Raw genomic sequence first — 25,056 nt, forward strand, 5'->3', positions numbered from 1 at the left:
GGATCAGGAAATTACCAAACATTTATAAAAATGACAATATGACTAAACGGGATAAATCTAAATATACTGCATCTGGCCAACAGTTCTGGCCAATATGCTACTCTTGGGTTTTTGTTTTGTTTTGCTTTTGAGCTAGAACTAGGAAATAAACTCAATCTTTCTTGGGTGGTAGAAACTGTGAGGGTGAAATTTGGGAGGTATAAAGCAGCCATAATTGTCACAGTGCGGAGAAAAGAGAAAAGTTCATGCACACTTCCGAACAGTTTTAGTATAAAGCTACAGAATACAAAAATTTCATACTTTATCAGTCTAAAATATATCAAACCTTTACCAGGAAGAGAGAAAATGTGTGTTAGAATTAATGTTACTAACCTTGTTTGTTCTTGGGTTCAACATAAGTGGCTTGCCTTTCTCTTTTATGTGTAAATGACGACATGCCAGAGTACAAGGAGTGGCAACTATTTTAAACCTGGACAACATCGTTTCTCTCACCTGGGAAAAACAAAGCAAATAAAGATGATGAGAAACATATTATAGAACTGCATGAATATCAGGGATCAGTTTTCAAAAGCATATTTAGAAAGCTTCACTTCCCACAACTGAAAAAATTTTTTCAAAATACATTTATGTTGGCAGAACCTTCAAGATAGCAGAGGAGTAAGACATGGAAATCACCTTCCTCCCCACAAATACATCAAAAATACATCTACATGTGGAACAACTCCTACAGAACACCTACTGAACGCTGGCAGAAGACCTCAGACTTCCCCAAAGGCAAGAAACTCCCCACTTACCTGGCTAGGGCAAAAGAAAAAAGGAAAAAGAGAGACAAAAGAATAGAGACGGGATCTGCACCTCCAGGAGGGAGCTGTGGAGGAGGAAAAGTTTCTGCACACTAGGAAGCCCCTTCACTGGCGGAGACGGGCAGTGGGTGGGGGGGAAGCTTGGGAGCCACGGAGGAGAGCACAGCAACAGGGGTGCAGAGGGCAAAGTGGAGAGATTCCTGCACAGAGGATCGGTGCCGACCGGCACTCACCAGCCCGAGAGGCTCCTCTGCTCACCCGCCGGGGCGGACGGGGGCTGGGAGCTGAGGTTTGGGCTTCAGAGATCAGATCCCAGGGAGAGGACTGGGGTTGGCTGCGTGAACACAGCCTGAAGGGGGCTAGTGAGCCACAGCCAGCAGGGAGGGAGTCCAGGAAAAGTCTGGAACTGCCTAAGAGGCAAGAGACCGTTGTTTCCGGGTGCGTGAGGAGAGGGGATTCAGAGCATTGCCTAAATGAGCTCCAGAAGAAGGCACGAGCCGCAGCTATCAGCGCAGACACCAGAGATGGGCATGAAACGCTAAGGCTGCTACTGCAGCCACCAAGAAGCCTGTGTGCAAGCACAGGTCACTATCCACACCTCCCCTCCCGGGAACCTGTGCAGCCCACCACAACCAGGGTCCCGTGATCCAGGGACATCTTCCCTGGGAGAACACACAGCATGCCTCAGGCTGTTGCAATGTCACTCTGGCCTCTGCCGTTGCAGGCTCGCCCCGCATTCCGTACCCCTCCCTCCGCCCAGCCTGAGTGAGCCAGAGCCCCCTAATCAGCTGCTCCTTTAACCCCGTCCAGTCTGGGCGGGGAACAGACGCCCTCAGGCGACCTACACGCAGCGCGGGTCCAAACCCAAAGCTGAACCCCGGGAGATATGTGAACAAAGAAGAGAAAGGGAAGTTTCTCCCAGCAGCCTCAGGAGCAGCGGACCAAATCTCCACCATCAACTTGATGTACCTTGCATCTGTGGAATACCTGAATAGACAACAAACCACCTCAAAATTGAGGCAGCGGACCTTGGGAGCAACTGTAGACTTGCGTTTGCTTTCTGCACCTAATTTGTTTCTGGTTTTATGTTTATCTTAGTTTAGTATTTAGAGCTTATCATCATTGGTAGATTTGTTAACTGATTTGATTGCTCCCTGCCTTTTTAAAAAAAAAATATATATATATTTTCCTTTTTCTCGTTTTGTGAGTGTGTATGTGTGTGCTTTTTTGTGTGATTTTGTCTGTATAGCTTTGCTTTTACCATCTGTCCTAGGGTTCTGTCTGTCCTTTTTTTTCTTTTGTATAGCTTTTAGTGCTTGTTACCATTGGTGGATTTGTTTTTCAGTTTGGTTGTTCTTTCTTTCTTTCTTTTTTTTTTTTTTTGCGGTACGCGGGCCTCTCACTGTTGTGGCCTCTTCCGTTGCAGAGCACAGGCTCCGGACGCGCAGGCTCAGTGGCCAAGGCTCATGGGCCCAGCCACTCCGCGGCATGTGGGATCCTCCCAGACAGGGGCACGAACCCGCGTCCCCTGCATCTGCAGGCGGACTCTCAACCACTGCACCACCAGGGAAGCCCTCTTTCTTTTTTTATTACTTTTCAATTTTAATAATTTTTTAAATTTTAATAACTTTATTTTACTTTATACTTTCTTTCTTTTTTTTTCTCCCTTTTCTTCTGAGCCGAGTGGCTGACAGGCTCTTGGTGCTCCAGCAGGGTGTCAGGCCTGAGTCTCTGATGTGGGAGAGCCAAGTTCAGGACACTGTGCCACCAGAGACTTCCCAGCTCCACATAATATCAAACGGCAAAAGCTATCCCAGAGATCTCCATCTCAACCCTAAGACCCAGCTTCACTCAACAACCAGCAAGCTACAGTGCTGGACATCCTTTGCCAAACAGCTAGCAAGACAGGAACACAACCCCACCCATTGGCAGAGAGGCTGCCTAAAATCATAATAAGTTCACAGACATCCCAAAACACACTACCAGATGCGGTCCTGCCCACCAGAAAGACTAGATCCAGTCTCACTCACCAGAACACAGGCACCAGTTCCCTCCACCAGGAAGCCTACATAACCCACTGAACCAACCCTACCCACTGGGGGCAGACACCAAAAACAATGGGAACTACAAACCTGCAGCCTGAGAAAAGGAGACCCCAAACACAGTAAGTTAAGCAAAATGAGAAGACAGAGAAAGACACAGCAGATGAAGGAGCAAGGTAAAAACCCACCAGACCAAACAAATGAAGAGGAAATAGGCAGTCTACCTGAAAAAGTATTCAGAGTAATGATAGTAAAGATGATCCAAAATCTTGGAAATAGAATGGAGAAAATAAAAGACAGGTTTAACAAGGACCTAGAAGAACTAAAGAGCAAACAAACAACGATGAACAACACAATAAATGAAATAAAAAATTCCCTAGAAGGACTCAATAGCAGAATAACTGAGGCAGAAGAACGGATAAGTGACCTGGAAGATAAAATAGTGGAAATAACTACTGCAGAGCAGAATAAAGAAAAAAGAATGAAAAGAATTGAGGACAGTCTCAGAGACCTCTGGGACAACAGTAAACACACCAACATTCAAATTATAGGAGTCCCAGAAGAAGAAGAGAAAAGGAAAGGGACTGAGAAAATATTTGAAGAGATTATAGTTGTAAACTTCCCTAATATGGGAAAGGAAATAGTCAATCAAGTCCAGGAAGCACAGAGAGTCCCGTACAGGACAAATCCAAGGAGAAACACACCAAGACACATATTAATCATACTATCAAAAATTAAATACAAAGGAAAAATATTAAAAGCAGCAAAGGAAAAGCAACAAATAACATACAAGGGAATCCCCATAAGGTTAACAGCTGATCTTTCAGCAGAAACTCTGCAAGCCAGAGGGCAGTGGCAGGACATATTTAAAGTGATGAAAGGGAAAAACCTACATTAAGATTACTGTAGCCAGCAAGGATCTCATTCACATGCGATGGAGAAATTAAAACCTTTACAGACAAGCGAAAGCTAAGAGAATTCAGCACCACCAAACCAGCTTTACAACAAATGCTAAAGGAACTTCTCTAGGCAGGAAACACAAGAGAAGGAAAAGACCTACAATAACAAACCCAAAACAATTAAGAAAATGGTAACAGTAACATACATATCGATAACTACCTTAAATGTAAATGGATTAAATGCTCCAACCAAAAGACAGAGACTGGCTGAATGGATACAAAAACAAGACCTGTGTATATACGCTGCCTACAAGAGACCCACGTCAGACCTAGGGACACATACAGACTGAAAGACAGGGGATGGAAAAAGAGGCTAAACAATACATTACTAAATAACCAAGAGATCACTGAAGAAATCAAAGAGGAAATCAAAAAATACCTAGAAACAAATGACAGTCAAAACACGACGACCCAAAACCTATGGGATGTAGCAAAAGCAGTTCTAAGAGGGAAGTTTATAGCAATACAATCCTACCTCAAGACACAAGAAACATCTCAAATAAACAACCTAACCTTATACCTAAAGCAGTTAGAGAAAGAAGAACAAAAAAACCCCTAAAGTTAGCAAAAGGAAAGAAATCATAAAGATCAGATCAGAAATAAATAAAAAAGAAATGAAGGAAACAATAGCAAAGATCAATAAAACTAAAAGCTGGTTATTTAAGAAGATAAACAAAATTGTTAAACCATTAGCCAGTAGCATCAAGAAAAAAAAGGAGAAGACTCAAATCAGTAGAATTAGAAATGAAAAAGGAGAAGTAAAGACTGACTGCAGAAATACAAATGATCATGAGAGATTACTACAAGCAAATCTGTGCCAATAAAATGGACAACCTGGAAGAAGTGGACAAATTCTTAAAAAAGCACAACCTTCCGGGACTGAACTAGGAAGAAATAGAAAATATAAACAGACCAATCACAAGCACTGAAATTGAAACTGTGATTAAAAATCTTCCAACAAACAAAAGCTCAGGACCAGATGGCTTCACAGGCGAATTCTATTAAACATTTAGAGAAGAGCTAACACATATACTTCTCAAACTCTTCCAAAATATAGCAGAGGGAGGAACACTCCCAAATTCATTCTATGAGGCCACCATAACCCTGATACCAAAACCAGAAAAAGGTGTCACAAAAAAAGAAAACTACAGGCCAATATCCCTGATGAACATAGATGCAAAAATCCTCAACAAAATACTAGCAAACAGAATCCAACAACACGTTAATGGGATCATACACTGTGATCAAGTGGGGTTTATCCCAGGAATGCAAGGATTCTTCTATACACAAATCAATCAGTGTGATACACCGTATTAACAAACTTAAGGATAAAACCCATATGATCATCTCAATAGATGCAGAAAAAGCTACTGACAAAATTCAACACCCACTTATGATAAAAAAAAACTCCAGAAAGTAGGCATAGAGGGAACTTACCTCAACATAATAAAGGCCATATATGACAAACCTACAGCCAGCATTGTTCTCAACGGTGAAAAACTGAAACCACTTCCACTAAGATAAGGAACAAGACAAGGTTGCCCACTCTCACCACTATTATTCAATATAGTTTTGGAATTTTTAGCCAAAGCAATCAGAGAACAAAAAGAAATAAAAGGAACCCAAAACGTAAAAGAAGTAAAACTGTCACTGTTTGCAGATGACCTGATACCATACACAGAGAATCCTAAAGATGCTACCAGAAAACTACTAGAGCTAATCAATGAATTTGGTAAAGCAGCAGGATACATAATTAATGCACAGAAATCTCTTGCATTCCTATACACTAATGATGAAAAATCTGAACGAGGAATTAAGGAAACACTCTCATTTACCATTGCAACAAAAAGAATAAAATATCTAGGAATAAACCTACCTAAGGAGACAAAAGACCTATATGCAGAAAACTATAAGACACTGATGAAAGAAATTAAAGAAGATACAAACAGATGGAGAGATACACCATGTTCGTGTATTGGAAGAATCAACATTGTGAAATGACTACACTACCCAAAGCAATCTACAGATTCAATGTAATCGCTATCAAACTACCAATGGCATTTTTCACAGAACTAGAACAAAAAATTTCACAATTTGTATGGAAAGACAAAAGACCCCGAACAGCCAAAGCAATCTTAAGAAAAACGGAGCTGGAGGAATCAAACTCCTTGACTTCAGACTATACTACAAAGCTACAGTACTGGCACAAAAACAGAAATATAGATCAATGGAACAGGACATAAAGCCCAGAGATAAACCCACGCACATATGGTCACCTTATCTTTGATAAATGAAGCAAGAATATACAATGGAGAAAAGACAGCCTCTTCAATAAGCGGTGCTGGGAAAACTGGACAGCTACATGTAAAAGAATGAAATTAGAACACTTCCTAACACCATACACAAAAATAAACTCAAAATGGATTAAAGACCTAAATGTAAGGCCAGACACTATCAAACCTTAGAGGAAAACATAGGCAGAACACTCTGTGGCATAAATCACAGCATGATCCTTTGTGACCCACCTCCTAGAGAAATGGAAATAAAACCAAAAATAAACAAATAGGACCTAATGAAACTTAAAAGCTTTTGCACAGCAAAGGAAACTATGAACAAGACGAAAAGACAACCCTTAGAATAGGAGAAAATATTTGCAAACGAAGTAACTGACAAAGGATTAATCCCCAAAATATACAAGCAGCTCATGCAGCTCAATATCAAAAACACAAACAACCCATTCCAAAAATGGGCAGAAGACCTAAATAGTCCTTTCTCCAAAGAAGATATAGATTGCCAACAAACACATGAAAGGATGGTCAACATCACTAATCATTAGAGAAATGCAAATCAAAACTACAGTGAGGTATCACCTCACACCAGTCAGAATGGCCATCATCAAAACATCTACAATAAGTGCTTTAGAGGGTGCAGTGAAAAGGGAACCCTCCTACACTGTTGGTGGAAATGTAAATTGATACAGCCACTGTGGAGAACAGTATGGAGGTTCCTTAAAAAACTAAAAGTAGAACTACCATATGACCCAGCAATCCAACTACTGGGCATATACCCTGAGAAAACCATAACTCAAAAAGAGTCATGCACCACAATGTTCATTGCAGCACTATTTACAATAGCCAGGACATGGAAGCAACCTAAGTGTCCACTGACAGATGAATGGATAAAGATGTGGCACATATGTAATGGAATATTACTCAGCCACAAAAAGAAATGAAATTGAGTTATTTGTATTAAGGTGGATGGACGTAGAATCTGTCATACAGAGTGCAGTAAGTCAGAAAGAGAAAAACAAATACCGTATGCTAACACACATATGTGGAATTAAAAAATAAAAAAGAACAGGTTCTGAAGAACCTATGGGCAGGACAGGAATAAAGACCCAGATGTAGAGAATGGGCTTGAGGACACGGGGAGGGGGAAGGGTAAGCTGGGACGAAGTGAGAGAGTGGCACTGACATATATACACTATCAAATGTAAAACAGATAGCTAGTGGGAAGCAGCCGCACAGCACTGGGAGATCAGCTGGGTGCTTTGTGACGACCTAGAGGGGTGGGATAGGGAGGGTGGGAGGGAGAGGCAAGAGGGGGCGGATATGGGGATATATGTATACATATAGCTGTTTCACTTTGTTATACAGCAGCAACTAACACAACAATGTAAAGCAATTATACTCCAATAAAGATGTTTAAAAAATACATTTATGTTTCTACAGGTTGTAAGGGATTATAAAATACATAAGGTGAAGGCAAAAATTCACTTTTCCTGACAACAGTCTAAGTCCTTGGATAATAATCATTGCTACTCTTTATGTATTACCTACTACAGTGTGCCAAATATTTACCCTTTTTCTAATCCACACAAGTGTGGCAAGGTATGAAACATCTAGTAAACAGCAAGTGTTTTCATGGAAGTGATTTCAATGTAAACAGGTGTGGGAGAGTTAGGTTGAAGGTGGAAATGTAAATAATAGAAAAGCCTGGAGCACACACTTTCAGAGGAAGTGAAGCCATCCAGATTCTTAATCTAGACGTCAAATTTTAAGGTATTAGTAATATTCAATATTTAAATTCAGTGTACTAAAATTTTTTGTTTTTAGAAAACCTGTTATGTAATATTTAAAAATCAGGCAAATTGTCTTGAAAACATGTTTTTGTCCTTTCACATCCATCGCAAACATTATGAGAATTTTTCAAAATGGAAAACTACATAATACATTAAACCTTAAATATTTACTGATGGGAATATAATAGATTCTTCTGCATATCAATTCTTCTACCAAATATCAATTTGCAACGTCATTTATTTCTTTAATCATCATAAACCATTATAATTATCATGCAATAGTTTTTAAATGGAATTTCTATTTGTTGAGAAATCCATGGGCTGTATATGGGGATGCAGCAAAATCATCTACATTAGGATTTTAAGTTAATTTTTATGGAGCTGAAATTCACATAACAAAATTAACTGTTTTAAAATAAACAATTCAGAGGGATTTAGAAAATCTATAATGTTGTACAACCACCTCTACCTAGTTCCAAAACATTTTCATCATCCCAGAAGGAAAAACCACACCCAGTAAGCAGTTTTCCCCACTCCCCCAGTGATTGCAACCACCAGTCTGCTTTCTGTATTTTTGTATTTACCTATTCTGGATATTTCAGAATATCCAGGTACCATATACATTTTTGTATTTACCTATTCTGGATATTTCAGAATATCCAGGTACCATATAAATATGGTACCTAAATATGGGCACAAAACAAGAAATCTAAATGATCATAAGCACATCAAGAATCATGAGAGACGGGAATTGGGGAAAGGGATAGGACAGATGTTGTTTAAAGGTACAAACTTTCAACAAGAGGCCTAAGAGATAAGTCCTAGAGCTCTAACGCATAGTGAACACAGACAACAATATTATATTATCATCATCTAACTTGCAAAGAGACTAGAACTTAATTATTCCAACCACTAAAAATAAATTATAATTAGGTAATTATACCTATAGGTATAGGTATATACCTATACCAATATATTGCAGAGGTGCTAATTATCAGTACAATGGCAATATTACAATGTATCAAATTAACCTGTTGTACACCTTAAATTTACACAATGTTTCATGTCAAATGTATTTCAATAATGATAATAAAAAAGAATCACGAGAGACACCATAAGATAACTGATTGGTTTTCTTCAAAAATGTAAATGCCATGAAAAACACTAAAGAACCAATGCAACTTAAAGAAGACCGAACAGATAGGACAACTAAATGCAAAACCTGATCCCCCAAACTGCCATCAAGGATATTACTGGGATAACTGGCAAAATTGGGAGATATACTGTAACTTACGTAAAAGTCTTGTATAATTTAAAATTTTCTGAGTTCGATAACCATATGTAAGAGGTATCCTTTTCTGAAAATACACAGTGAAGTATTAAGGGGCCAAGAAGTATGATGTATACAACCACGTCTTTCAAATTATTTCAAAATAAATGTTGAAAAGACAGAAATTGAAAGTGCAGCCCTGATCATGTTTGTGTGGTTCTTCCAGGAGAGAAAGCATTATTTATCACAATTAAAACTTTGGTACCAAAAGACTGGATTAGTATTGCAGCATATTGGTGAGGTAGGAAAATCTACAACAGTATGGAATACCTTTTACTTTATTTAAAATCAAAGACTATCTGAGAAAAATACACTTTGCAATTAGTACTTGTGGTGTAATAAGAAATATATTTGGGCTTGGTCCCCAGATCTTGTACAGAGTTCCTAAAAACTGCTGGAATTTCTTGAGTGACAGGAGTATCTTTTGCTACTCATAAGCAGCCCCTTTTGATCAGACCTGAGTTTATGCTAATGAGGTGACTTAGGGCGAGGCCACTACAGAACCTCGGTCACCAGAAAGACCAAGTGATTATTAGAGAGTGGGAACTTTCAGTACCACTCCAGTTCCCCTGGGAAAGGGGGTGGGAACGATGGCGATTAAGATCCATAAAAACTTTTGAACAAGGAGAGTTGATGAACTTTCAGGTTGGTGAACACATCTAGGTGCTGGGGGGTGGCAAGAGCAGAGGGCAAGGATGCGCCATGCCCTGCCCGACCCCACCCCCAATACCTAGTCCTATGTGTCTTTTCCATCTGTTCCTGAGTTGTATCCTTTTATAAGAAACCGGTAAATATAAGTAAAGTGTCTCCCTGAGTTCTGTGAGCCATTACAGCAAATGATCTAACCTGAGTAAGGGGTTGTGGGAAGCCCTGATTTACAGCTGGTTGATAAGGATAGGTCAAAACCTGGGGCTTGCAATTGGCATCTGAAGTGGGGGCAGTCTTTCCGGGCTGAGTCCCTAACTTGTGGGATCCGAAGTTACCACCAGGTAGACAGTGTTAGAATTAAGTTGTAGCACACCCCGTCAGTGTCTGCCTAGAGCTGGAGAACTCCTGGGTGTGGGGAAAAAACACATTTGGTGGCCAGAAGAGTTGAGTCTGTGAGTAGGAAGAAAGTTTTTCCCTTCAGTAGTTAACTTAAGATCAGCATTCTGACATATAAAATCTTCTATTTTCAGCTCCTGGCTAAAATTTTGCTTCTATCAAATACTGAATTTAGTCTGTAAAATAAAGATTACCTGTTAAATCTACCTCATAGGTAACTGTAATGATCAAATGAGAGAATAGATGCAGAAAAGTATTAAAGACTTAAAGAGTAAAGTGTTACAGCACTCAAATGATTACTTTATGACTAAGTGATAGAGAGTAAAATAAAATATAAAAGTAATTTTAATAGTGTCTTTAAAACAAGTAGGCATAAGTTAAAAACTTAAGGAGAAAAACCAATCTCTGCCAAAAATAGAACCAAGGACTAAGGAGAGAGACAGACAGACAGACAGCAGGCTTAATAGCAGCTGGAGGCAACAGGACAAAATGGGGAAAACCCACACCTAACTCCTCATGTTATACAGACAGGATGGAGGAACTGTAAAAATGAGTGAAGTAAAAACAGGAAACAAATAAGGTGGGGCTTCCCATTTTGAACAAATATGAAAACTCAAGCTGCTTACTTGAGCTTCCTGGCTATTGAGGTATGCCTGTGGTTTCTCCCTCTGGTGTGTCATTCATCCTGCCTTGCCCTGGGGGTTAGTGAATTTACTCTCTGGGTGGTTTTTATAAACTGGACTGGGACTGAAACTGCTAGGCCACTGACTGCTGGAGAATACTCTCCCTGGCCCCCTAGCTGGGGGGTAGAAAGCAGAAGATCAATGTAATAGAGACCAAAATTAGAGAGAGGTCATGACTAGGTACAGTGAGCACAAGCTCTGCAGTCAGTCTGAATCTGGACGCACCTAATTACCAGCTTGGAATCAGTTATGTCACCCAATCATTCCCAAGTGGTCTCTGAATTGGTGTCTGTCTGAGACACGTTTTTCACTAGTCTATAACCAAATGAGAAAAACTAGGACAATGTAGTATTGAAATAGGAGGGAAGGGGGCAGGGCACAACCTTTGAAAGAATGACATAGCCCAAGGACGTGACATAAACAGATTAGAACCAAATGGGTCCAAGATGGCAGACAGGACGACTTCCACTAGACCTTGAGCCCCAGTAAAAGCTCATTGTAACGCATCAGCAAGCTAAATGACAAACCCACAGGTGCCATGACAGTTCCAAGGCTACCATAAGGATCAAAAAGTGGGCGGTGGCCCAATTCCTGGAAATCCCCACCCCTTCCTGAAACAGCTGGAATACTCCTTCCACTCATTAGCCTATGAAATTACCCACCACTATAAAAACTGACAACCCCATACCCTGGTGCCTTTCTCACCTTCTGAGATGGCCCACGCTCTGTTTGTTGAGTGCATTTCTCCCAAGGCGTCTCGCCTTCTGAGACGGCCCACACTCCCTCTGCAGAGTGTGTTTCTCTCTAAATAAATCCACTTCTTACCTATCACTTTGTCTCTCACTGAATTCTTTCTGCGATGAGACATCAGGAACCTGAGCTTCATTAAGTCCTGAAACCAGGTGTGTGATCTCAGTTGGAAGACTGTGGGTTTTCCCTGGGTTCGAGTCCTGGCCTCGTGGGTTCAAGTCCCAATCTGGGTTTTGGCCAGGTTTGAGTCCCGGTCATGTGGGTTCAAGTTCCAATCTGAGGTGCATGGTTTCAGTATAGTTTTTTTTTTTTTATAACTATATGACTTTTGCAATGAAATATTCAAGTAACGCATGCAGTTATTTTTATTTTATTTTATTTTATTTTTTTGCGGTACGCGGGCCTCTCACAGTCGTGGCCGCTCCCGTTGCGGAGCACTCTCAACCACTGCACCACCAGGGAAGCCCCAGTACAGTTTTTCATAATACTAAATTTATTGTCTTCGTTTTCATGTTGTAATTATCTTCCTCCCTTTTTGGTGGTAAAAAAAATTTTTTTTGTTTTGAAAGGATGGGGATGGTAGATTGTAGTAGTTTTTTTTTGTTGTTGTTGTTTGTCTGTTTGCGGTATGCGGGCCTCTCACTGCTGTGGCCTCTCCCGTTGCGGAGTACAGGCTCCGGACGCGCAGGCTCAGCGGCCATGGCTCACGGGCCCAGCCGCTCCGCGGCATATGGAATCTTCCCGGACTGGGGCACGAACCCGTCTCCCCTGCATCGGCAGGCGGACTCTCAACCACTGCGCCACCAGGGAAGCCCTATGCCTAACTTTCAATTAAGTCTTTATAGCTACCATAAAAGAATCAGATAACAGATTATAAATCATTGCTCACAGTTGACTATTTAAAGGTCCACTATTAGAAGATAACGCTAAACATTTTTCCTTTATTTCTGCAAACCATGTAACATAACTCAAATAGTTATAGTAGTTACACAATATATATTTACCTATCATTTGTGTAACTACTATAGTGTGTGTATATATATGTGTATACACACACGCGCACACACACAGCTGTGTATGTGGGGGGGTTGTAAGGTAATGACTGTTTCTTCTCTAATTTCCAGAATGCTTGGCAACTAAAGATCAAAACTTAGGAGCACAACACTGCACTTAGCTTTACAGCATGAACAGTGCTTAAGGAGCATACAAGCTTAAGAGGAGGCTGGAGCTATTAAGTTAGATTGCCTGAGTTCGAATCCAGGCTTTGCCACGTAAAACCTGTGATTTTGGGTAAGTTACTTAGCCTTTCTAATTTTCATTTGTAACCTGGAGATAATAAAGAGTACCAACTTCAGGGCATTACTTTGAGATAATTCTTGCAGAAAACAGCACTCGGCTCCTGATTAACAATTAATACGTGCTTCCATGTTATCAGTTGCAACACTAAAAGAAATAACAGTGCTATCAACTGTTTTGTTTTGAAATGACTGCCACAAACATTAAGAAGGTAAATCAAACAGATATGCGATAACACGTTTTGTAAGGAAGCACTTCTGTTGAGATCTGTTATTTTGATTAAGCTTCTTCTCACCTAACGGCAACGGAAATTTTCTAGAATTATCTTCGGGACCAAGAAAGTCAAATCCGGGACCTCAGTGTAACACCACACAAGCAGAAATGGATATCACCAGCGTCAAAGAAACACCTGCCAATCCTGGTCCACAGATGTCATTTCACATGAATGGACAGAACCGTTCCAATCTTAGAACTTTCTAGCCTGCAACAAACGTCCTTTAAAGCAAGGAACAATCACAACACACAAACAAAATGCCTAAGTCCTGCCATTAATTCACCCCTGCAGAAAAAAGAGAACTATTAGATAAAAGGATTTGGAGCGACAAAATCGGTCTTTAAGGGGCGCGGGAGTAAAGGGTATAAGAGATGCTCCTGTTAAGGAAGCCGCAGGGCCTTACTCCAGGTTGGGAAGGGGGGGCGCCCTGGGATGAGCGAGTCTCGACCGGGAAGTCGCGTCCCCAAACTGTGCGCCAGGGAAGAGCCGCCCACGGTCAAACAGGGGGTGGCGAGACCCCACCGTTCCCCACGGTCTCAGCCGGGACTCGACGAACCCCTTCCCTTCACCCCGCCCTCCCATCCGTCAAGCTGGGACCTTCAGGGCCGCACGCGCGGAGGCCGGGCGGCGGGTCCGCGCTCGGCTCCCCGGGCCGGGGTGAGGAGGCCGGCGCCCGGTCCCATCCCGGAACTCCCGCCCGGGCCCCGCCGCGGCAGGCCGCCCGCAGCTGCGAGCCGTGCGGAGCCTTACCCGACGTCTAGCCAGGCGACAGGTGGTGCTGCCTGCGGAGAGGCCGCGGTCCCGCAGCCCACCCGGACGATGCTCAGCTCCGGCCGAGTTCGGCCCTCCCCTTCTCGAGGCTTTCCGGAGCCGGCTCCAGGTCAGGATCGGAATGGCTGGGTCGGATGGATAATAGCCGAGGCAGCCAGTAAATCCGCGTACTGAGAAGAGGGAACAGGGAGTACAGCCGGCGCGGCCCCATGGGGGGAGACTGACGGGCGCGCAGACCAATACGGAGGCAGGAAGCCAGCCTTAAGGGGCGGGGCTCCGCTTTGAGGTTTCGCGACCGGCGCACCCGCGTTCCAGCCTCGCAGTACCTTCCTCTGTTTGGTGGCTAGAGGTTATCATTTAGGGCCAGGTGCATGCCCTTAAGGGCCCGACCCCAAGGAGTGAGAGAGGGGTCGTGTAGGGTGGGGGGAGTCCGGGTATAAAGACGAATACCGCCGCCCCACGAAAAGACCTGGGGCTGGCTACCGCAGACTTCGCCTTTCCGCGGCTGGCGGTATGGTCGGGGGTGATGGCTGCGTTTTCGCGCGAGAAGAGACTCTGCGCAGGCGCGGGCGAGGCCGGGAATGGGGTGGGGTGGGGCGTGTCGACGGGTACCAGTCTCCGATCCCGAGAAGAGAGGAAGGCTGGGACTTTGGGTCCCAGTGGAGGCAGGGAGAGGATTGCAGAGATTTAAGAGCGGGATACACGCCAGGAGAATGGAGAAGCAGAAGAGGGAGGACCCAGGAAATGCGAAGCCTCCGTACTTGAGGAACAATTTATGTTTCTGAGCAATTTTTGTCTAAGAGTTGCTCTTCTGCCGAATTCTTTGCTACTCTTAACGGTTGCTGACACACTTTGGCCTGCAGGGAATTTACTAATGATCCCTACAATCACAGTCACCATAAATAGATATTCAATGTTCCCTCTCAGAAAAGCACTGGAACCCTAAATTGTCATCTTGAAAGCTGCAGGACCATACTTTAATACATCTATACTCACCCACGGTTATGATATTGGAGAATATTTCTTCATTCTTATTTCAGAAAATGTTATCACCCAAAATTCTTTACTGTAGTCGGGTTCGTGTGCTTTTAAAGTATAATAATAATAGTTTTTAACTAAAGATGTAAAGGGTAAAAAAGAGGCAAGGCAGGGCTTCCCTGGTGGCGCAGTGGTTGAGAGTCCGCCTGCCGATGCAGGAGACAAGGGTTTGTGCCCCGGTCCGGGAAGATTCCACATGCCGCGGAGCCTACGCGTCCGGAGTCTATGCTCCGCCACAAGAGAGGCCGCGATAGTGAGAGGCCCGCGCACCGCGATGAAGAGTGGCCCCCACTTGCACCAGCTAGAGAAAGCCCTCGCACAGTAAACGAAGACCCAACACAGCCAAAAAATAAATTAATTAATTTAAAAAAAAGTTTAAAAAAAAATCAAAATGGGGTAACTGTGGTTCAGGCATTCAAAATGGAGCCTAGTGGCTCTTGTGGATATGGTTTCAGACACATGCCTGCATTACTAAGAACTTGAATTTTCTTTTTTTTTTTTTTTTTGCGGTACGCGGGCCTCTCACTGTTGTGGCCTCTCCCATTGCGGAGCACAGGCTCCGGACGCGCAGGCTCAGCGGCCATGGCTCACGGGCCCAGCCGCTCCACGGCATGTGGGATCTTCCCGGACTGGGGCACGAACCCATGTCCCCTACATCAGCAGGCGGACCCTCAACCACTGTGCCACCAGGGAAGCCCTTGAATTTTCTGAACTATAGTCAGACTCGAGGACACCACCAGCCCTTCTCAAAAGGATGTCTGCTAGCAGCTGCCAGCTGCAACATTATGGTCTCAACGTCTCTCCTGTAACTCTGCCACCATTTCAAACCCCAACCAATCCTTGCTTAATAAGCCCCCTAACTTCTTGCCAGCTCCGATCCTAATTATTGACAAACAACTTATCAACTTCGTGGGTTTTGCCTCTATAAGCCTCCCCCGTTTTGTAGTCTGGCAGAACACAATTCAAGTCCTTCTCGAATCTGTGGCTCCGGGCTATAGTCCTCAGCTTGGCGCGAATAAAACTCTTTTCTATTCCTATTATGGATTGTTTATTGATTATTTTCATTGCCGTTACCATTATATCACCTGAAATAGACTAGATTTGAATTTTGTAATAGAGCTCTAGAGCAGGCATGAGATCTCCTCTTGCATGTCTATTCCGTCCCGTGTCCATGTGATTGGACAGAGGTCATGGGTGCAGGGCTAACTTTGTGTGATGGTGGGAGAGATAGGCAGGTTGCTAGGGTGAGAAGCTTCTGAGGATAACCATTGCACTCCTGCACTCAGCCTCTCTCCCCAACTGCTGACCGGTTTCCTCTATACCAGGAAATAAGTTTTCATTCAACAACCCTCAGAAATGATGAGAAAGAAAGACAATGAACTCAAAGAGTTCTTGGGTGCCATACCTGTGTTTCTCATTGTCCCCAAATGTCGGAAATTCACTTTGGAGCCCATCATTGTCTCCAATCTGTTAAAAAACAAAATTTAACTGAGTAAATTTGAAGATTTAATTGGCTTTATTCATGAATCAGGCAGCATCTCATCTGGCAAACAGAGACATACTCCCAGAAGCGATTACCTCTTAAACTTGGGTTACCTAGAAAGCTCTGTGGAAGAGCACAAGAGCAAATCTTAACTTAAGTAGAAAAGTTCCTTAAATAATGTATTACCTACAAGTTCACTAACTCTTATCCATAATTCCGAATCCAGAAGGTTTTTTTTCCCCATGATTTTGTAATTTTGGTGGAGCCAGAATTTATTTGGTGACAAATAAGAATTTGTCACAAGTCTGTCTATAGTCTTCATTTCTCCAACATAATGTAAATATTCACGTTTCTCTTCAGTAACAAGAATGTTTTGTGGCACTACCCCAGATCCCACTGAGGATATTATAAAACATACAGTATATGCTCCTTATAATGTTTTCCCAAATCCCAAAGTTTCTAAATTCTGAAGCCCAACTGGCTCCGAGAACTTCTTCCATTTTTATGAGCCAATTCTTCTTATGGCAAAATAAATTAGGGAAAAACTACGTATAGTTCTTAATTTCAATTTTGCTGGAATTAAGCAGAAAATTTTTTATGTAAATACTGTTTATTACAATACTTAAAAAGCTAAATTTATTGTGAGAAATGATCATGACATTTTACTTGGTGCTGTGAGCACAGAAATGACTGATTGGATGAGTTACGAGAACTTAGCTTTTAAGGAGAAATTTTTGATGATAGAAGTCAGTAAAGGTTAGCTTTAAGGGGGTTGGCTGAAAAGAGACACAAGGGAACATTCTATATCTCAGTCTGGACACTAGCTATACAAGTGTATTCATGTGTAAAAATTCATCAAGTTTGAGTGACGTAATTGACACACCTTACTGCATGAATTTTATATCCACCCCAGTAAATAGATAAAATAAACCATTTGTATTGTGCACTGCTGTCTCTTTTGGAGCAAATGTTCTCCATGGAAACTGTTATGGATCTAATACCTTTCTTCTAGGCTTTCCTCTTTGGTGTCCTCCACTGGACCCTCTAAGAAAAAGGTGGGGACCATTCTTGGCTGCTCAGAATGTAGCTCACCAGGCCTTCTGGAGTTGTCAAAATAGCCATGCAGAAAATACAAAAAAATGCTGAGCCTGGAAAGAAGGCACAAGCGTTTCCTGGAAGGATGATTACAAGGCCGGTGATCTGGTAAAACAAGGTGCCAAGACCCAAATCAACAGGAAACTAGGAGGAAGAAACACGTATTGGAGTAGGTCACTGAACAAACAGAAGCATGTGGGTGTGGAGCAGCCTGTGTGAGTCCTGTGCTGTTGGGAGTTGAGGCCACCCACCATCTCTGGGTTTGCCTTTGGTTGGGCTGGTTCACCTGTGAAGTGGGAGGAGCTATAAAGGGGCAGGCTGATGCTGCGCACTTGGCTACATGACTTCCCTGTAAAACTTCATTAGGCAAAGTTTAAAGAGGTGTGTAGCCAGTTGTCTCGAGATGGGTACACATTTGCCCACTTTCTCAAAATCAAAGAAGGATGCTTGGAAAAACTTTTGTATCAATTGCCATGAAAATAGAGCAGCTTGATTTCTTTCTTTTTTTTTTTTTTGTTTGTTTGTCTTTTTGCTTGCGGGATCTTAGTTCCCCAAACCAGGGATTGAACCCGGGCCCTGGCAGTGAAAGCACCAAGTCCTAACCACTGGACCGCCAGGTAATTCCCTAGAGCAGCTTGATTTAATCCAAACACCACAATGTGTTTTCTTAAGGGAAAACCATATTATTGATGTTTCAGAGAATTATGGAAGATCATTCTCTTTGTAATGAGAATATACGTGAGCAGGATCATTGGTTTTAGGTTGGCACATCATCTATCGCTAAAGCAGACTGTGCTAATCACATTTTTTTTAAGTTAACTTATTTTTGGCTGCATCGAATCTTCGTTGCTGTGCGCGGGCTTTAGTTGCAGCGAGCGGGGGCTACTCTTCGTTGCGGTGCGTGAGCTTCTCATTGCAGTGGCTTCTCTTGTTGCGGAGCACGGGCTCTAGGTAAACAGGCTTCAGTAATTGTGGCACGCGGGCTCAGTAGTTGTGGCTCACTGTCTCTAGAGCGCAGGCTCAGTAGTTGTGGCTCACGGGCTTAGTTGCTCCGCGTCATGTGGGATCTTCCCAGACCAGGGCTCGAACACCTGTCCCCTGCATTGGCAGGCTGATTCTTAGCCACTGCACCACCAGGGAATTCATAATCACATGTTTAGATTTACACAACTCCATCTGCCTTAGAATAGGAAATATGAATAATGAATGCTGACTGCACTGCTGGAAATTATCCCTCAGTAAATTAGGGTTATTAAAAATGTAAACTCTTTAAAAATACAAGAGAAAGTAAACAGTATATCTAAAGGCATTTGTGCTAGACACTCTGCAAAAACAAACTTGTCAGCCTAGTCTGGGGGTGAGACATAAAAACATTTGGTGAAGGTAAGTACTATCATTAAGAAACAACAATGTTTTCATTATTCCCAAAATAAAATAATGTGCTAATGATGATAATTACCTCCATAAAAGTGCTAACAATTCTTTATATAATTAAAATAAATATAACTTTGCAGGCTGTCTGAAAGAGTAAACTAATAGCATAATAAACAGTGTCTTCATTAACAAAATATTTTAAGGAAAGTTCTGGAAATTTTTGTGAAGAACAAAGAGGTTAATATCATAGGCTTGTTAATAATCGAAGAACCTTTACTCCTCAAGGAAAAATAGCATTTTGATGTTTATGGCTAATATTGTATCACACTTGATTTTTCTCTAAGACTTTCAAGTATACTGGAGAGAGTAAGGCAAAAATTTACTATGTCATGTCATTGTGGAAATAACCTCTCTCTTTTAGTGATCCAAAGTGATTTGGTCTTGCTAAGGCTGCCCCTAAGATCTTCCTGAGTCAGAGGCTTCTTGGTGTTGCTTATTCTAAATCCTAGTCCGGGCTCCATCATTATCTATAAGCTCTTAAGGGAGGACGCCAGGATCAGCAACATTGTTATCACCTGCGAACTTGTTAGAAAAATGAAATCAGGAACCCACTCCAGACCTACAGCATCAGAATCCAACAGGTTTAGGCGGTTCCACACAAATTAGCACTTGAGAAGCACGGAGGACTCCTGAAGTCCTAGATTCTGTGAATTCATGTTGCTGTGAATGGATTTTTATTTCTAGATACAGAATAAGAAGAAGCCCATGATACTTTCTATACCTTCAAAAGGTTCTTATGCCAGGGCAAACAGTTATTCTTTCCTTCTCACACTGAGAGTATGTAATGCTTAAATCTTGAGCAGTACAATTTTATTGTTAATTCACCAGATGTGTAATTACGAACTAGGCACCAGGTGGAATGTTTGCACCGAATAGGATGCATGTAAAGTCTCTGAATAATGTCTAGGAACAAAATCTCAGGAATGTTTGCCTTGACCGTCCAAGTAGTGTTCCTGGTATCTTGAGCATAATTTTATATACAGTTCCTTAATAGACCCAGCAGGCTTCATGGCTCTCTGACTACGTGGGATGAAAAGCTACCTGAGATTCTATCTCTTGGGGGCAATACAGGGACATTTTTCTATAAAGTGTTCAAGATTTCTCTGGCCAAGAGAGTAGCTACAGAAGAACCTGAATTGATAACTTGAGTTTGATTATCCAATATATTTTCCTACTGAGCAATAAATGGTGGGTTCTTGGTGCATGGAATATCAGAACCCTAGAACAGCTCTGACACTAAGTTGAATATTTCGTATTTTTTACATCAACAAGATGTGGTGTAACCACAAAGGAAACCTGGTGTGCCTTTCCTCCCAGTGCTCTTTGACCTTAGATTGACTAGCACTCTGAAATGCTTCCCAAAATGAATCACCTCCTACACCAATCTGCATTCCTGGGCTGGGAATTCTAGATGTTATTTCCATGGCCATTGGTTATCTTAGGAATGTCTGGGGGACCCCGGGACCTCCCTGGAGGTTTGATTCAATTCTGATGGTTCATGTTGGGGTCTGCACCAGCTCCAGCAATTAATAGGGAGCATTCTGTTTTAACAGGCATCCAAAGGGAAGTAGAATATCTTTCCTTTCTTACACTTGAACCAAAATTAAGTTGCATAGAACAACATGGAAAAAATGATTAGTCCTAAACAATGCAACCTTGAAAAAATTATATCTGGATTCTAACTTACTAAGGGCACCAAATGGTGCAAACAGAATCTGTTGTTCATATCTTTGTGCCTGCAATTAGAAATGATGAACCATAAGCTCTATTCATAAAATACCAGATTGGGGTATTTAATCTTTTGTGTGCAATGGACACCATTGACAGTCTGTTGAAGCCTACAGACTCCTCAGGATGTTTTCTTAAATGCATAAAATAAAATACATAGAATAACTGAAGAATCCAATTATAATGAAATAAAGTTATCAAAATATTTTAAACCTCAAATTTTGTGTATAATAATACATATGCTACTTTATATTGTATTAAATAAAAATCTAAAGGTGGGTCTAATAACTAGTAAAGATGAGTATAAATGATATTACACAGTACCTGCAACAACTGGAAGGTGATACGAAAATTCATGGTTTCTATAATCGTAGCAGTTTGTTACCTACATCCGTAATTGAAGAAAATGCTAAATTCCAGGTAGAGATTAGTGAGAATAAATACATTTTTCTTAGTCCAAGTTCAGATACTACCTATGGTTAAGAACCCCCCTGTACTAGGCTGTTTTGGTCCAAGTTCAGCTAAGAACCTCATTCTACCTGTTGGCAATTTACGAGTTCAACTTTCAATACTGGAAAATAGCTTCCTGTAGCAATTTCTTTTGTCAGAGCTCCAATTTCAAGGTTATGTGGAAACATTCTCTGTCAAAAGGTCTTTTGTGACTTTCAGTAAATTTTACTCCATTTTAATTTGTTGAGCGTTGCTTGGGACAATATTACCTGGGCTTTCCTGTAGTCTGGTGACTCAGAATTATGACACGAATGCAGATTTACCTGGCTAGCATTGCAGAGGTTGCTTTCAAGTTGAAAGCTGGCCAAAGTTCCCAGTCTCCAAGGTCTGTAATTTAGGACACTTCTGTTAGTCATCATCTGTTCTTTGTTAAGAGGAATTTGTTCATGTCTCTCCCTGTGCCAGAGGCACGTATTGTTAGACGTATTAAGAAAGTAATTTATTCCTGACATTCTTACTCTTGGAGTAATTGCTCTGGAATATATTTTCGAAAGCTTCCATGAAGATTTTTTTAAAAAGCATTTTCAATTCTTTTTTCTTGGTAGAAAAATATATTTTAGCGCCTTTTGTGAAGAAAAATGATTTTTACATTTTTAGATTTCATTCACATTTTCTTAATAGACATGAAAAGCAGCAGTAGTCCTTATGTAAGTTTGGGGAAGGGATAGAATGTTATTTCATGCCAACTGTGAAAATAACATTCAATAAGCATTATTTGCCAACAGTGAGAAAACGGAAATTGAACTCTCTGTCATAAATTCAGACCATTCTGTACTTATTAGGGGAGAAAGGAGAAGTTAGAAGAAAATGTGACAAGGAACATTCTGGAGCTCATTTTTTTGTTTTTTAAACATCTTTATTGGAGTATAATTGCTTTACAATGGTGTGTTAGTTTCTGATTTATAACAAAGTGAATCAGTTATACATATACATATGTCCCCATATCTCTTCCCTCTTGTGTCTCCCTCCCTCCCACCCTCCCTATCCCACCCCTCTAGGTGGTCACAAACCACCGAGCTGATCTCCCTGTGCTATGCGGCTGCTTCCCACTAGCTATCTATTTTATGTTTGGTAGTGTATATATGTCCATGCCACTCTCTCACTTTGTCACAGCTTACCCTTCCCCCTCCCTATATCCTCAAGTCCATTCTCTAGTAGGTCTGTGTCTTTATTCCTGTCTTACTCCTAGGTTCTTCATGACATTTTTTTTCTTAAATTCCATATATATGTGTTAGCATACGGTATTTGTCTTTCTCTTTCACTCTAGGTCCATCCACCTCACTACAAATAAATCAATTTCGTTTCTTTTTATGGCTGAGTAATATTCCATTGTATATATGTGCCACATCTTCTTTATCCATTCATCCGATGATAGACGTTTAGGTTGTTTCCATCGCCAGGCTATTGTAAATAGAGCTGCAATGAACATTTTGGTACATGACTCTTTTTGAACTATGGTTTTCTCAGGGTATATGCCCAGTAGTGGGATTGCTGGGTCATATGGTAGTTCTATTTGTAGTTTTTTTAAGGAACCTCCATACTGTTCTCCATAGTGGCTGTACCAATTCACATTCCCACCAGCAGTGCAAGAATGTTCCCTTTTCTCCACACCCTCTCCAGCATTTATTGTTTGTAGATTTTTTGATGATGGCCATTCTGACTGGTGTGAGATGATATCTCATTGTAGTTTTGATTTGCATTTCCCTAATGATTAATGATGTTGAGCATTCTTTCATGTGTTTGTTGGCAGTCTGTATATCTTGGAGCTCATTTTACTCTGTCCAAATAGGGGAGCTGGACTCGCCTCCATGCTGCCAAGCCCTTTCAACAAACAGCCTACGTCTCTGCTCTCTTGTGAAAATGTTCCCTTCTTCATTTCATACAATCTGGCTTCCATCTCCACAAATCTTTTTTAAAACTGTGCAAAACTTCCTTTTTTTAAGTAGAATTCAACCATATATTTGTAGTCCTCAACTTCCTTATTCTTTTTGTTTGTTTGTTTTGCGGTACGTGGGCCTCTCACTGTTGTGGCCTTTCCCGCTGCGGAGCACAGCCTCTGGACGCGCAGGCTCAGCGGCCATGGCTCACGGGCGCAGCCGCTCTGCAGCATGTGGGATCTTCCCGGACTGGGGCACGAACCCGTGTCCCCTGCATCGGCAGGCGGACCCTCAACCACTGCGCCACCAGGGAAGCCCACTTCCTTATTCTTTCAGCAAAATTTGTCCCAATGGACTTGTCCTTCGTTCTTGAAACTCTCTTTGTTGTCCCTGGCACAATACTCCTCTGGATCTCTGGCCTCACCTTTGCCATCTCCTCTTCCTCCTGCTCTATAATGAAGGGTGACCCCCAAGGTTCAATCCTAAATGTAACCCATTGAGATGACTCACAAATCTGGGTCTTATGCTGAGTTTTCACCTTTGATCCTGTTCTTTTTCCCCCAAAAGGCTCCATTCATTCAGTAAACATTTTTTGAGTGCCTACTTGGTTTCAAACAAACATTTGGTTGTCCCCGCCCTCAAGGAGGGTTCAGGTGACGGAGGTGTCAGGGCAGGTGAAGGACTGCAGAGTGAAGAGAGGTGGGAAGCAGACACATCTGCAGGTAATTATGTCAGTACAGTAATAGAAAGAGCATTACAATGTATAATGGGGATACAGAGAAGACACACCTAACCCATCTGGGATAGGGGTGAGGAAACTCATTAATTTAATTTAATTGTATCATATTTTTTTCTTCCAGTTTTATTGAGATATAATTGACATACAGTACTGTACAAGTTTAAGGTATTCATCATAATGTCTGGACTTACATATATCATGAAATGATTACCGCAATAATTTTGATGAACATCCATCATCTCATATAGAGACAAAAGTAAAGGAAAGCTCATTAATTTTAATTCAAACATTAATTAACATTCATTCAACAAACTGTAGCAAGGACAAATCTGTAAGTTATCAAGCCAGGCACTAAGGCTGCAAGATAAGCCTAGTTCTTGCCTTCATGGAGCTTACAATCTACTAAGTGGGAGAAACAGGCATTAAACGAGTCATACAATTTTATAATTGAGATAAGTTCTCCAAAGAGATAAGCACAAGGTGCCAGAGAGTGTTTAATAGGGGGAGGTAATCTGGCTTAGGAATCAGTGAAGGCTTTCCTAGGGAAATGACATTAAAGCTGAGGCCTGAAGCTGAGCAGAAAATGGGCAAAGTGAAGAAAGAGTATTCAGGGTGTATGATGACTCCAAAGAAGGAGACTTTGACAGAGGACTGATTGATACCAAGATGATGAGGTGAGAGCGACAGGCACAAGATGATTTGCAGGACCTTGAAGTTAAATAATTTAGCCTTTAAATTATTTAACAAAAACAAATTATTATTTAAAAAACAAAGACCAGGGCTTCGCTGGTGGCGCAGTGGTTAAGAATCCACCTGCCGATGCAGGCGACACGGGTTTGAGCCCTGGTCTGGGAAGATCCCACATGCTGCGGAGCAACTAAACCCGTGCACCACAACTACTGAGCCTGCACGCTGGAGCCCGTGAGCCACAACTACTGAGCCCGCGCGCCTAGAGCCCGTGCTCCGCAACAAGAGAAGCCACCGCAACGAGAAGCCCACACACTGCAATGAAGGGTAGCCCCCGCTAGCACAACTAGAGAAAAGCCCATGCACAACAACGAAGACCCAATGCAGCCAAAAATAAATTAAAAAAAAAAAAAGCGTCGTTGGTTAAAAAAA

At 41.8% G+C, this 25,056-nt stretch overlaps 1 protein-coding gene across 1 annotated transcript in view; it reads right to left on the reverse strand.

Moving 5' to 3' along the window:
* ME2 (malic enzyme 2) overlaps positions 1–14,123 on the reverse strand; it is a 53,887-nt gene extending 39,764 nt beyond the window's left edge. The window contains exons 1-2 of the mRNA XM_082852464.1: positions 14,013–14,123; positions 373–492 (exon numbers count right to left, since the gene is read on the reverse strand). Coding sequence (XP_082708590.1) covers positions 373–480 — 108 coding nt within the window. The 5' untranslated portion in view covers positions 481–492; positions 14,013–14,123. The remainder of the gene's footprint in view (positions 1–372; positions 493–14,012) is intronic.
* Positions 14,124–25,056: the final 10,933 nt, after the last annotated feature.

Source organism: Leucopleurus acutus (assembly GCF_964270905.1).
Source record: "Leucopleurus acutus genome assembly, chromosome: 13".
Lineage (NCBI taxonomy): Eukaryota > Metazoa > Chordata > Mammalia > Artiodactyla > Delphinidae > Leucopleurus > Leucopleurus acutus.